Below are 14,895 nucleotides of genomic sequence, written 5' to 3' on the forward strand. Positions count from 1 at the left end.
ATTTCCAAAGTGGTTATACCATTTTACATTCCCACCAACAGTGTATAAGTGTTCCAGTCTCTCCACAACCTCTCCAGCATTTATTGTTTTGTGTTTTTTTGATGTATACCTTCTTAAGTAGAGGTCTGTGGTGGGTTCAGGGAGCGTTGGAACATATAATCTTATAACTAGTTACAGTATTACCAGGTTTATAATAATAATAACTGGTTCATCAAAGGTTTGAACTTAAAAAATGAGTTGGGAACTGAGCAGTGCAGCTGCCCAGTGGTGCATTTGCTGTTGCACAGCTCTTATCCTGAGACAACTACCATATGACAGGAACAGTAAATTGTTAGGATAGACTGTTGTGGTAGGGCAGTTGGGCATGGATGGGCTTCCTCCTTTCAATGGAGCTTTAGTTGAGTTTTCAAAATTAAGTTTTACTTTGGTGTTTTCTTTTCACAGGAGAACCTCATCTTTTAAGATATTGCCGGTTCTTGTGATAACAAAGAACTTTTGTTTGGTTGGTTTTGTTGTGGGTTTGTTTGTTTGTTTGTTTGTTTGTTTGTTTGTTTTTTGGGTAAGTTTCAGATTAAGAAGTTTCCTTTTACTCATGGAATTTCCATTTCTGTCCCAAATTAAAGCTGTGTTTTATCTCCTACAAAACCTCTTCCTGCAGCTTTGCTTTCACTTCCTCTCCCCACCCTTTTAGTCATACACTGAAGGGTTTGGCAGCTGGTTGAGGTGTTGGGTCAGCATTTTTCACTATGGAAGAAGGAAAGGTTGGGAACAGTGACATGGGGATGCTTGTCACATGTTCCTTTCCTTTTTATATAAGTGACCCACAAGTTCCATGACAAAAGTCTAATAAGAACCTTGGCTTGTAAATTTTACCCTAGCATTGTGGAGATGGACTAATGTCTGGGATAATATACAGGCAATATTTTTTCAGTGAGAGTGTCCTTAAATGCCCACACACAGCAGTGAGGATTCTTGACTCCTGCCTCTGCCTTACTGGTGATGTGACAGATTTTACAGAGAGAGATAATGGCCTCCAGGAGTCACAGGATTGAGGAAAGAGCTTAGCAGTCCATTCCTCATCCTCTTTTATTATCAACAGATTCTCCTTAGGTACCTTAGGAAATGTTCTATATATGGCATTTAGTGTACCACCTGCACACTCTCCCCCTCTTCACGGACTTGGGAATTGCATCCAGCGTGAAGAACTCCAGCTCTTTCTGCCAGCCTGTTCATTCCAAGATTGAAATCTAGCATGGATTTGGTTGTTTTATATCAAATCTGCTTGAATCTGTTGGAGTAGGAGCAAACTAATTATTGTCATTGTTTGTATAGCTGTAGAGAGAGGGAAAAAACAGTAATAGGTTCTTAAAAAGCTGTCATGACTTGAAGTGAAATAGGCTACTGTTGAATAGCTTCATCTATAGCCTGAGGGGCTTTGTGCCTGAAAACAGTCAAATATGAAATAGGATTTTAGATCATGGAATCCTGTCTAGCTTGTAAGGGCAGCATCAGCCATTAAACTCTCCCATCAACCATTTCATCGGCAGGATTTTCTTTGAGATTGTAAGGAATGTAGAGGCAAATGACCTTGTCTTATCAAGCATTCCATTTGGGTGCTCCATATCAGACCTGTTCCAGCAAATAAATAGAAGACAACAGCAAAGACTGTCATATTTCCTTGTTTAAGTGCCTCAAGAGACATTTCTTACTTCTCTAGCATAACTTTAGTGGCTGGAGTTTCCCATTTTGGAGGTGTCAGTGTTGAGCAGGGAAAGCTGCTAGTTACTGATTGCTGTAGAAGTCATTTCACAAAGGCGTACAGCCAAGCAGTGCTCAGTGGACAGAGCTCTATCTGGTACATACAGCTTTTCTCTCTAAGAGCCTGTTATAAGTTAAAATAGTTTTGACAGCATCTTTTAAGTGCACATCTTTGTCTCCAAACATAATTAGTGCTTAAAAGGAAACCCTCGTAGTTAAGGCTTTGTGGCTTAGACAGCAGCTCCATCTGGTGCTTGCTAAAGGTGTTTGTTTGGCTCAGCTCTTGGTTTTATAGTAGCATGAACACAGCTGTACACGTAACTTATAAAAGATTGTCAAATCCAAAGGCTTAATTTTACTGATGGGTTTCTGTTGCACACAGCACTGACATAAGGTAATTGTGTTTCTGATGAATCTCATTTAGATATCTGTTGCTAACATGATAGCTGCTAATCAACCTAACAGTCCTCTTTTGACTGAATTAACTTACTTGCACTCAAAGTGGGTAAATTATTTTTACTGTATATTTAGTCTTGGAAAAGAAAATGTAGATACTACTTCCAAAGAGAAAACTTAATCCCTCTCTTATCAGAGGTGGTTTTAACTTGGTTAACATGATGTTAATTAAGCCAGGATGGCTTATTGTTTTGTATTCAGTGCCACATAGTGCTAAGTATACAGGGAATGGTTAAAAAAAAAATCTTGGTGACTGACAAAAACTGCCCCAAACTGTTAATAGTAGTTACTCCTGGAAAGTAGGATTATACGTGGTTTCTATTTTCTTTATGCTTTTTTTAATTTTCACAGTGAGCATATAATACTTAAATATTGAAAGAAAAAAAGATATTTATTGTAGGTAGCAGTATATCCTTGGGTCCCAGCTGGGCCTCTCTAATTCACTGTGTAATATTAGAAAAGTCTTTTCTGGGCTTCAGTTCCCCATCGTCTGTACAACGGAAGGATTGAACTAGGGACTTACTCGGTTTTAGCATACCAAGATTTGAGATTATCCCCCTCCTTTCTGTCTTTTCAGTATAAGCATTGTTATCCCAATATAAACATTCAGCATCATCAAGTTTCTCCCATCTTAAAAACAAAGAAATTCTTTCTGACCCCCATACTACCAGCACTTTCTTTCTTCTACTTCCCACCTAAACTTCTCCAAAAAGTTATTTACAATTACTCTATCTCCTCACTCTTCAACTTACTGCTGTCTGGTTTCCATCCCCATCGCTGTACCAAAATAGTTCATACTCTGGTCACCAATGAGTTCACGTTGCCAGGTTCGATAGCACAATTAAGTCCTCATTTTCCGTTACCTCTCAGCAACATTTGAAATGGTTGTCTAGCCCTGCTTCATGAAATCTCTTCCTTTGGCTCTGGGTCATGACACTTTGTTTCTCTTCAGTGTTCTCTGGAGACTTATCCTCTTCTCTTTGGCTCACCCACCAAGGCCACCTCTCTAGCTCACTCTATATTTTCATTTGGCCTAGATGATTCTATACTAGTAATAATTCCCAAACACACGAGGACCGCAGAATTCTCCTTTGTTTGACCCCTATATGGAACTGCCTATTCTATTATATGCTGGCTGACAAAATCTAGACTCATAATCTTTCCACTAACAGTTGCGTCTCCCCCAATGTTGTCTGTCTTAATAAATGGCCCCACAAATTACTGGAGTACCTAAACCCAAAACCTCAACACTTCTTAACCAAAACCAAAAAAAAAAAAAAAAAATACCCATTGCCATCAAGTCAATTCCGACTCATAGAGACTCTATAGGACAGAGTGGAACTGCCTCTAGGGTTTCCAAGGAGCAGCTAGTGCATTCGAACTGCTGACCTTTTGGTTAGCAGCTGAGCTCTTAACCACGGCACCACCGGGGCTCCCAACGTCTCTTACTCCCTCCAAAATCCAGTTATTCATACATCCACTTTTCTCTGTCTTGTCTGCTACCACACCCTAAGCCAGATCCCCATCATATCTTTCTTTGCCCAAAAACAGTTCTTTAAACCGTCTCCTCACCTGCCCTCCTCTCTCCCAGTCCATTCTCCACATAGCAGCCAGAGCTGCCTTTATTTTTTAAGTCAGGTTTATTGAGTTTTAATTTAGATACAATAAAACTTATACCTTCCTGGTGTACAATTCTATGAGTTTTGACAGATACATGTAATCATGTACCCACCACGGTACAACATTTGTATTGTTTCCAGTTTTTGGCAGTTACGAATAAAGCTGCTGTAAACCTTCATGTACAGGTTTTAGTGCAAACATAAGTTTTCATTTGTCTTGGGTAAATTCCTAAGAGTGGGGTTGCTGGATTCCATGGTAAGTTAGTGTTTCTAGGAAACTGCAATACGGTTTTTCAAAGTGGCTGAACTATTTGCATTCCCACCAGCAATGAATGAGTTACAGTTGCTCCACATCCTCACTAGCACCAGTTTTTGTTTTAATTTTAGTTTACTAATTCTAATAGGTGTGTAGTGGTAGTTCATTGTAGTTTTAATTTGCATTTCTATAGTAACTAATGATACTTAGCATCTTTTTACATGTTTATATACAATTCATGTATCTTTGGTGAAGTGTCCATTCAAATCTTTTGCTTATTTTTTTTAATTGGGTTTGTTTTCTTTTTGTTGTGTCTGACAGTTCTTTATGTATTCTGGATACAAGTCCTTTGTCAGATGTATACTTTGCAAAAAATTTTCTCCCAGTCTGTGGCTTGTCTTTTCATTCTCTTCAGTGTCTTGGCAGAGCAAATGTTTTTAGTTTTGATAAAGTCCAAGCTCTCAGTTTTTTCTTTTATGGAGCATGATTTTGATGTTGTATCAGATAACTCTTTGCCAAACTTAAAGCCACAAAGATTTTCTCCTATGTTCTCTTTTAAAAGTTTTACATTTTTATTCTTGGGTCTATGATCCATTTTGAGTTAACTTGTGTGTATGGTGTGAGGTATGGGTCGAGGTTCTTTTTGTATATGGATATCTAGTTGTTCCAACACCATTTGTTGAAAAGAATATCCTTTTCACCTTGTCAAAGATCAGTTGACTATATGTTTGTGTAAGCCTATTTCTGGACTCTATTCTGTCCCATTGATCTATGTCAGGGATCAGCAACTGTAAAGGGCTAGATAGTAAATATTTTAGGCTTTGTAGGTCAAAAGGCAAAAGCAAACCTATTATACAGGCATTTGTATAACAGGAGAGAAAACAAATTTTCTCATAAAACTAAAAATATAATCATTGAGAACAATTTTTTCTAACAGGTCTACTAATGAGAAGAATGAAATTCTTTTTTTTAGGAGAGGATAACATTTAATTGGGGTTCACAGTTAGTGTTTCCTCTCATCAGAATTGATTGCAAATACTCATCTGTTGATTCAGATCTGTAATGAAATTTTATGTATTTTTATCTTTGAAAAATATCTTTTCGTATAGACGATACGTATAGTAGTAGAAACGCTGCAGTTTGTAGTGTGCTGAAAAGCAGTGCAAAGCAATGAGAGTGCCACGTACTGTCTCTGTCGTAACTAAATTCTCCATTGCAGCACAAAGCCACCATAGACAATATATAAACAAATGCGTGTGGCTGTGTTCCAATAGAGCTCTACTTACAGGCACTGAAATTTAAATTTCCTATAATTTTCACTTGTCACAAAGTACTATTCTTTTGATTTTTTCAACCATTTAAAAATAGAAGAAGCATTCTTAACTTCAAAAACAAAAACAAAAAACAAACTCGTTGCCGTCGAGTCAATTCCAACTCATAGCAACTGTGTAAAACAAAGTAGAACTGTCCCATTGGGTTTCCGAGGAGCAGCTGGTGGATTCGAACTGCGACCTTTTGGTTAGCAGCCAAGCTCTTAACCAGCGCCACCAGGGCTCCATTCTTAGCTTAGGGACATACAAAAACAGGCAACATGCTAGATTTGGTTTGCAGGCTGTAGTTTGCTTACCCCCGATCTATGTTTCTAGTCTTTCACTAATACTAATGTCAAGATTAATGTAACTTTTTAGTAAGTCTTGAAATCAGGTAACGTGAGTCCTCCAACTTTGTTCTTTTTCAAAGCTGTTTTGGCTGTTATAGTTCCTTTGCCTTGTCATGTAAATTTTTTAATCAACTTGTTGATTTCTATTTAAAAAATCCTGCTTAGATTTTTATTGGAATTACATTGACTTTACAGAGCAATTTGGGAAGAATTGACATCTTAACAATATCTAGTCTTACAATCCATTGAACCCAGTATATCTCTCCATTTGTTTAGAGCTTTGGTTTCTTTTAGCAGTATTTTGTAGTTTTCTGCATATAGATTTTAGATTTTGCATATATTTCATTAGACTTATACTTAAGTATTTCATGTTTTTTGGTCAGAGAAATCTTTTTAAAATGCAAATTAGATCATGTTGTTTCCCCTGCTAAGACACTTAAGTGGCTTCCCACTGCTCTTAGGATAAACTCTATAATCTTTAAAAGCCTAAAAGGCCCTCCATGATCTGGCCCCTGTTCTCCTTTTCAACCTAATTTTATAGCACTCTCCCTCTTGCTCACAATGTTTCAGTCTCAGATTAGCAAGAAATCAATGAATCAACTAAAGGATATAACTTTAAAAATACCTGAAAGACTAAATAAATATTTTCAAACAAATACTTGAAGAATGTATTTTAATCTTATTGAAAAGAGCCTCTTAATGGTCTCCAGCAAAGAACGAACTTAGATTTTAGCCGGGTAGTTGGGCTCTTTGTTTGAATTTCTTTGGTCTTTAAGTCTGCACTTGTTCCACTAAAGCAGAGTACTTTACAAGTATTGTTTACATGGATTTAGCTTTGTATATATTAGCTAAAGAAAATGTTCCTTTCTTAGAAACACGCTGAAACTTGGTGAAAAGACTGGGTTTCTGACCAAACCAAGGATCCTGGCAATTTCACTGTATATGATGAAGTGGAACTTTACAACTTTTTAAAATAGTTCTTATGATACCCAAAGTAGAAACGTTAAGACTCGTAGTGTTCTGTGGGAAGGTATGTAGCTATGTGCCTAAACCGAGAGAAAAAGCCGCAAGATTCATCTCTTAAATAAATCTTAAAACCAGCACATTTAATCAACCAGTGTTTATTCAGCTCTTTATTTTAGATATATAGAGATGAGTAAGATATAGCTTGTATCTTAAAGGACCTCAAAAACTGGTGGGGAAACAGACAGTTAAAAATGAAAGTACTTGTTCATGAAAGTATGTCTAAGGGGCTTTGATAGTTCCAAGGAGAAATGCACCACCCAACGAGATTTGGAGTATACTAAGAGTTGTTGACTTTCAAGACATGAGGTTAAAAGAGAAACAGGACCATATCATGAAATACTAAGGGGTCTGGATTTCTTCCTGTAACTCAGAGGTTCTAACACCTCACTATACATAGAATTACCTGGAGAGCTTGTTTAAAATGCAGATTCCTGGACCCTTCTCCCAGAGATTGACTATGTAGCTCTAGGGTGGTTCCCCCCAAACCAAACCAATTGCCATCGAGTTGATTCCAACTAGTGATGACCCCATGTGTTACAGAGTAGAACTGCTCCATAGGATTTTCTTGGCTGTAATCTTTAAGGAAGCAGATCACCAGGCCTTTCTTCCATGGCACCATTGGGTGGGTTTGGCCCACCAACCTTTCGATTAGTAGTCAAATACAAACAGTGTGCACCACACAGGGACCTTGGTAATTCCCCAGTGGTTCTTATTTATCTAGAACCTCCAGTCTGCACACTGACATTTGGGAGCCAATGCATTAAGTAAGGTCGAGTCGCAGAATAGTTTCTAAGCTAGGTAATAAGATGATCATATTAACATTTTAGAAAGTTAAGTCTGATAGTGGTATGGAACAGTGGAATCACCTGAGAATCTCATAATGCAAATTATGAATCAGTAAGTCTGGGGTGGAACCTACAATGCTACATTTATAACAAGCTCCCAGGTGAGTCTGATGCTACTGGTCAGATGGTTGGAGGACCACACTTCTAGTAACAGGAGTATAGAGGGTAGATGAGAATGGAACAAGACTACAGTCATGGAGGTCAGTTAACAGCCTGTTGCAATAATCTAGGTAAGAGATGGTGAGTATTGCAACTACTAGCAGTCTCTGGTAATGGCAAGAATGGGTTCCAGAGAAATGTAGGAGATAAAATTGGCAAGACTAATTTGGGCAGTTAGTGAAATATGGAGTTAAAAGTGGAGAGAGGGGTTTCAAAAAATGGTCTGAAGTTTGAAGCTCAGCCATGTAGATTAATGGTAGTGATATTAACTGAAATATGGAATAAAGAAGAGGAAGAAGGTGGCCTTGGGGGTGGAGAAGGGCTGGTTAGAGGAGATAAGTTATTAGAAGTTGAGAAAAGGGGTAGCCAGAAGGATTTGTTTTGAATTCACTGGGTTTGAGGAGAATACATGATATCCAAAATTTAAAAGGTGAGTAGGAAAGAGGAACCTGCAGTGGACTAAGAAGTGTCAGAGAGATGGGTGGATAACAGAAAGAGCAATATCAAAGGCATTTTCCAGGAAGGGAAAGTCAATAGCATCATTGCCACAGAGACATCAAGTGAAATATAAATGGCTTAATGAGCGTGCATAAAATTATGGTTAAAAGCCTAACTTTCCAAAATGAAGGTTGAATAAAGTGAAATTATGAACTATCCAAATTAGTTTATCTCTCACTTAATCTTTTCATCTAATTTAAGGAAAAATTTAAGAGTGGAACTAGTTTTTTTCAAGTCACTCGTCATGATAAGCCTCATAGCACCTTTTCCATTATGATTTTTTTTTCTTGTTTTCTCCCCCCACAGGTAGATCATACTTAGAAGAGCTGCTGTGACACCTAGGGGAGGTGAAAACTAATGGATGAAAGTTTTGCCATGCACTGAAAAAAAAGCATTGTCTGTGAAGTTCTGTTCTAAAAAATGTCTGCTTGTAACACCTTTACTGAACACGTGTGGAAACCTGGTGAATGCAAAAACTGCTTTAAGCCTAAAAGCTTACATCAGCTCCCCCCAGACCCTGAGAAGGCACCCATCACCCATGGCAATGTGAAAACTAATGCCAATCACAGCAACAACCACCGCATCAGGAACACCGGAAATTTCCGGCCTCCTGTGGCCAAAAAACCCACTATAGCTGTGAAGCCCACTATGATGGTGGCAGATGGGCAAAGTGTTTGTGGTGAGCTTAGCATCCAAGAACACTGTGAGAACAAACCTGTCATCATAGGTTGGAACCGAAACAGGACTGCCTTGAATCAGAAACCACTTAACAATAATAATGAAGATGATACTGAAGGATTTAGCCACGTTCCTAAGCCTTATAGCAGTAATGACAGTGCAAAGAAGATATCAAATAACAATAATGGACTAACTGAAGTGTTAAAGGAGATAGCAGGCTTGGATACCACCCCTCAGATAAGAAGAAATGAAACAAACTCTAGAGAAACATTCTTAGGAAGAATAAATAATTGTTACAAACGATCATTGGAAAGAAAGCTTCCACCAAGTTGCATGATGGGAGGGATAAAGGATACTCAGGGAAAGCATGTTATTCTGAGTGGGAGCACAGAAGTGATCAGTAATGAAGGGGGCCGGTTCTGTTACCCAGAGTTTTCTAGTGGTGAGGAAAGTGAGGAAGATGTATTTTTCAGTAATGTGGAGGAGGAGCATGAGAGCTGGGATGAGAGTGATGAAGAGCTGTTGGCCATGGAGATCCGCATGAGAGGGCAACCTCGCTTTGCTAACTTTAGAGCAAATACTTTGTCTCCTGTTCGATTCTTTGTGGACAAAAAATGGAATACTGTCCCCCTGCGAAACAAGTCTTTGCAGAGAATCTGTGCTGTAGACTATGATGACAGCTATGATGAAATCCTGAATGGTTATGAAGAGAATTCTGTGGTCTCCTATGGACCCGGAAGCATTCAGAGCATGGTGTCCTCAGACTCCACATCACCAGATTCTTCTTTAACAGAAGAATCACGTTCTGAGACAGCCAGTAGTTTATCCCAGAAGGTTTGTAATGGAGGGTTATCTCCTGGTAACCAGGGAGATTCTAAGAAGATGAAGGAAATTGAGCCCAGTTATGAAAGTCTCTCTGGTAATAATCAGGAGGACTCATCACAAACTTCTAAAAGCTCAATAAAAGTTCCAGAGACACACAAAGCAGTCCTTGCTCTCCGATTGGAAGAGAAGGATGGCAAGATTGCTGTACAAACTGAGAAGCAAGAAAGTAAAGCCTCTACAGATATTGCTGGGCAAGCAGTAACCATAAACCTCGTCCCTGTAGAAGAGCAAGCGAAGCCCTACCGAGTTGTGAATTTGGAACAGCCATTGTGCAAGCCATATACTGTCGTGGATGTGTCGGCAGCCATGGCCAGTGAGCACCTCGAGGGCCCTGCCAAAAGCCCCAAGATGAAAAGCTCATCTTCTACTCCAAATTCTCCGGTGATATCACCTGCATTGACATCAGGACAAGTAAGTGCCCATTTCCAAAAATCCAGTGCAATCCGATACCAGGAAGTGTGGACTTCCAGTACCAGTCCACGACAAAAGATACCTAAGGTGGAATTAATTAGTGGTGGAACTGGACCAAATGTCCCTCCAAGGAAAAACTGTCACAAATCAGCACCTACTTCCCCCACAGCTACAAACATTTCCTCCAGAACCATCCCTGTAAAGTCACCTAATTTGTCTGAAATAAAATTTAATAGTTACAACAATGCTGGTATGCCACCTTTTCCAATTATCATTCATGATGAGCCAACTTATGCTCGGAGTTCCAAAAATGCTATCAAAGTTCCCATTGTAATCAATCCAAATGCATATGACAATCTAGCTATCTACAGAAGCTTTCTGGGAACAAGTGGCGAGCTCTCAGTGAAGGAAAAAACCACAAGTATAATAAGCCATACTTATGAAGAAATAGAAACTGAAAGCAAAGTGTCTGATAGCACTGCAAATAAACCCACTGAATGTCCCCAAGTTAAAGGGTTTTCAAACAGCACAGAGCGTAAAAGGGGCTCAGTGGCTCGAAAGGTTCAGGAGTTTAACAACTGTCTTAACAGAGCCCAGTCTTCACCACAGAGAAGCTATAGTTCTAGCCACAGCTCCCCAACGAAGATCCAGAGAACCACTCAGGAACCTGTGGCCAAAACAGAAGACGCTCAGGAGTCGCAGACTGTGGGCAGCTGCAGTAGCACCAGGGAGAAAGCAAGCACAGTCCTTTCTCAGATTGTGGCTTCTATCCAACCCCCACAGTCTCCTCCAGAAATGCCTCAATCTGGCCCTAAAGCTTGCAGTGTGGAGGAGCTTTATGCCATTCCTCCAGATGCCGACACTGCTAAGAGTACACCTAAGAGTACGCCAGTCCGGCCCAAGTCTCTCTTTACGTCTCAGCCAAGTGGTGAAGCTGAAGCACCTCAGACCACAGAAAGTCCGACCACGAGAGTACAGAAAGATCCACTCTCAAAGACAGTCACTACCCCTCCCTCCAAATTAGTGATGAACGCCCAAAGTGAGCCAACACCTCCCTTCCCTCCCCCACGCTCCACTTCTTCTCCTTACCATGCAAGTAACCTTTTGCAGAAGCATTTCACCAACTGGACCAAGCCAACCAGCCCTGCCAGGTCAACAGAAGCTGAATCAGTTTTGCATTCTGAAGGTAGCAGGCGGGCAGCTGATGCAAAACCTAAGCGCTGGATATCATTTAAAAGCTTCTTCCGCCGTCGGAAAACAGATGAGGAGGATGAAAAAGAGAAAGAGCGAGAGAAAGGGAAACTAGTGGGCCTGGATGGCACAGTCATCCACATGCTGCCCCCTCCACCAGTTCAGCGCCATCACTGGTTCACAGAAACCAAAGCAGAGTCCAGTGAGAAACCAGCCATTGTCTTCATGTACAGGTGTGACCCCCCTGCTGAAGGCCAGTTCAGTGTGGATCAGAGCCAGGCCGGAGCCGACCAGACAGCAGTCATGGAGAAGGGTGGAAAAGAAGATACTTTCCTACAGGACTCAGAGAAGAAGAAAAGGAGCCATTCTTCCCCATCACAGATTCCTAAAAAAATTCTCAGGTATGTAAAATAGACTGGCAGAATGTGGGTTTTTTTTTTCCTTTAAACACATTTTCAGGTGCTAAGTTTTTTGTATCTTTAAGATTGCATAAGAGCCATTTCTGTTTGTAAGTAGCACTCTGTGGCCATCATCTATCTTTAAACTGCATTCCAAGATTAGAATATTATTGGAGTGATCTTATTGCACTGAACAAGGTTTATGACCCTGGAATTTTAGCTAAAGTAGCCTCCTGCATTCTGGTAAATGCAAAAGGGCTTTAAGATAGGAAAGCAAATCCAGAATACCTAAATAGCAATAAATTATACATTGCTTTGAAATGCTGTGATAGCATAAGGAAGAAACAGGATCAAATGAATACATGGTAGTACTGTTCTTTCCCTCATTGTAAGTGAAATAAGACTCTTCAAGCAGTTCTTCCTGTCTTTCACCAAAGTGTTATCTCCATATGCATTACTTTCTTTTATGGGAATATTTGTTTGTTTTTTATTGCTATCTGTCTTAGGCTGGGTGCGATAGAGAAGCAAAACCAGTGAAGCATATGTGTATAAATATATAGAGAGAGATTTATCTCAAGGAAATGGCTCACGTGGTTGTGGAGGCTAGCAAGTCCCAAATCCATGGGTCAGGCGTGAGGCTGGAGGCTTCTCCTGACTCACATGGTTTGCAAGGGCTGATGAACCCACAATCGGCAGGTCAGATGGTACGCTGCTGGCCCACGGGGCTATGGAAGCTGATGAATCCCAGAATCGGCAGGTCAGACAACAGGTTCAAGTCCCAAGAACCAGAGGTTAGATGATGACAAGCCGGATGCTGGATCCAGAGCAAGGGAGAGCCTTGCCAGAGCATCCATATATATATTGGATGCAGGTGACACTCCCAAGGAAACTCTTCCTGCATCAGAGTAAGGGTGTGACTTGAGTCACAACCTCTTGTAAGCCTGTGACTCAAGATACATGCCACACTAATCCTGCCTCATTAACATATAGAGGTTAGGATTTACAACATATAAGATGGAGAGTAATTACATCAGATCACGAAAGGGAGGACAACCACACAATACTGGGAATCATGACCTACCCTACCCTAGTTGACATATAACATTAACCATCACACTCCCATTCCCTGTCCATCTTCCAAGTGTTGCAGAAGAAAAAAGGGAGGGGGAGGTTATTTAACATGTAGGTAAAATAGGAGAAGTTATTGAGATTAAGACCCAATAGTATAATCCTCAATTCAGCTAAACCCATTGTATACCTACATCAGTTCTCTGGGCATTAGTTTTCTTTTCTTTAGTACTTTAATAAATATTTCCTGATCTCCTATTCTCTGTCAGGCATTGTGCAGGGCACGTCCCAAATATTTATCTCAAGTCCTTACTAACAGCCCTATAAATTGGTTGTGTTCTTCAAATGATTTCTTAGTTATCTAGTGCTGCTGTAACAGAAATACCACAAGTGGATGGCTGTAACAAACAGAAATTTATTTTCTCACAGTTTAGGAAGTTAGAAGTCTGAATGCAGAGTATCAGCTCTAGGGGAAAGCTTTCTCTGTCAGCTCTGGAGGAAGGTCTTTGTCTCTTCAGCTTCTGCTTCCTGGTTCCTTGGAGATCTCCATGTGTCTTGGCATCTACCTTACCCTATTTCTACTCTGTTCGCTTGTTTAATCTCTTTTATATCTCAGAGATTGACTCAAGATACACCCTACACTAATTCTGCCTCATTAACATAACAAAGACAACCCGTTCCCCAGTGGGATTATAACCACAGGCATTGTTTTGTTGTTAGGTGTCTCGATTCAGTTCCAACTCATAGAGACTCTATGTACCACAGAACAAAACACTGCCTGGTCCTGCGTCATCCTCAAAATCGTTGCTGTGTTTGAGCCCATTGGTGTCGCCGCTGTGTCAGTCTGTCTCGTTAAGGGTCTTCCTCTTTTTGCTGAGCCTCTACTTTACAAAGCATGATGTCCTTCTCTAGGGAATGGTCCCTCCTGATAACATGTCCAAAGTACGTGAGATGAAGTCTTGCCATGCTTGCTTCTAATGAGCATTCTGGCTGTACTTCTTCCAAGACAGACTTACTTGTTAATTCTTCTGGCGGTCCAGGGTATATTCAGTATTCTTCACCAACATCATAATTCAAATGCATCAATTCTTCTTTGGTCTTCCTTATTCATTGTCCTGCTTTCACATGTATATGAGGCAACTAAAAATACCATGGGTTGGGTCTGATGTACCTTAGTCCTCAAAGTGACACGCCACAGGCATAAAGGTTAGGATTTACAACACATGTTTGTTTTTTTTTGGGGGGGGCACGTAATTCAATTCATAACAGATGAGGAAGCTGAAACTCAGAGAAGATAACAATTGGCCAGAGTAACACAGCTAGTAATTGTCAGAGTCAGAATTCAAACCTATTATCGTTCTCACTCTAAAGCTTGTATTCTTCCAATCTTGTTGCATTGTTAATGAGTACAAGGTCAAACTGAACTGTTAAATATTCACTTCTAATCATTCACATAAACATTTGTTTAGGAAGCTTAAGTTTTGCTTTCTCATTTGTATTGTATGCAAAACTAATTAACTGCCAATAAAAACAAGAAACGATTATCCCAAGTTTGTGACAAATAGGTTGGTTTCTTTATACAAATAGGATGATTTATTTTCTTTTTAAACAAAGATATGCCCTGAGTGCTCTATTCATCTGATTCAGGGTCTTCATCCCTCCTGACTGACATTAAACCTTTTCTACAGGGCCTGGCCTTCTATCCAGCGAAGACGGCAAACTGATGGAAAGGGCAGGTTCTCTTACCAGTTTTTCTTTGGAAACGTATAAAGAAAATGAAGTGAACACTTAATGCCTTCACTTCTTCTAGCAAAATGCTAGGAAGTTTTATATAAATTCTTTACTAAAATGAGCTTTTTACACCTCTCAAATAGTTGTCAGAATGCTAGCAAATTCCTTAAATCCATTTAATAGCAAAGCAACTAGAATAGTGATAATATATTCCTGGAAAGAATAGTCTTGTCATTGGTCATTGAATATGGGTGAT

The 14,895-nt window shown here is 39.9% G+C and overlaps 1 protein-coding gene across 5 annotated transcripts in view; it reads left to right on the forward strand.

Annotated features, from left to right (window-relative positions):
* Positions 1-14,895, forward strand: part of PEAK1 (pseudopodium enriched atypical kinase 1) — a 151,523-nt gene that overhangs the window by 86,847 nt on the left and 49,781 nt on the right. For all 5 annotated transcript variants that reach the window (XM_023729842.1, XM_023729841.1, XM_023729843.1 and 2 more), the window contains one exon: positions 8,584-11,843. In XM_023729842.1, the coding sequence (XP_023585610.1) occupies positions 8,698-11,843 (3,146 nt within the window). In that variant the 5' untranslated portion in view covers positions 8,584-8,697. The remainder of the gene's footprint in view (positions 1-8,583; positions 11,844-14,895) is intronic.

Source organism: Trichechus manatus, unplaced genomic scaffold (assembly GCF_000243295.1).
Source record: "Trichechus manatus latirostris isolate Lorelei unplaced genomic scaffold, TriManLat1.0 scaffold00030, whole genome shotgun sequence".
NCBI classification, from domain to species: domain Eukaryota; kingdom Metazoa; phylum Chordata; class Mammalia; order Sirenia; family Trichechidae; genus Trichechus; species Trichechus manatus.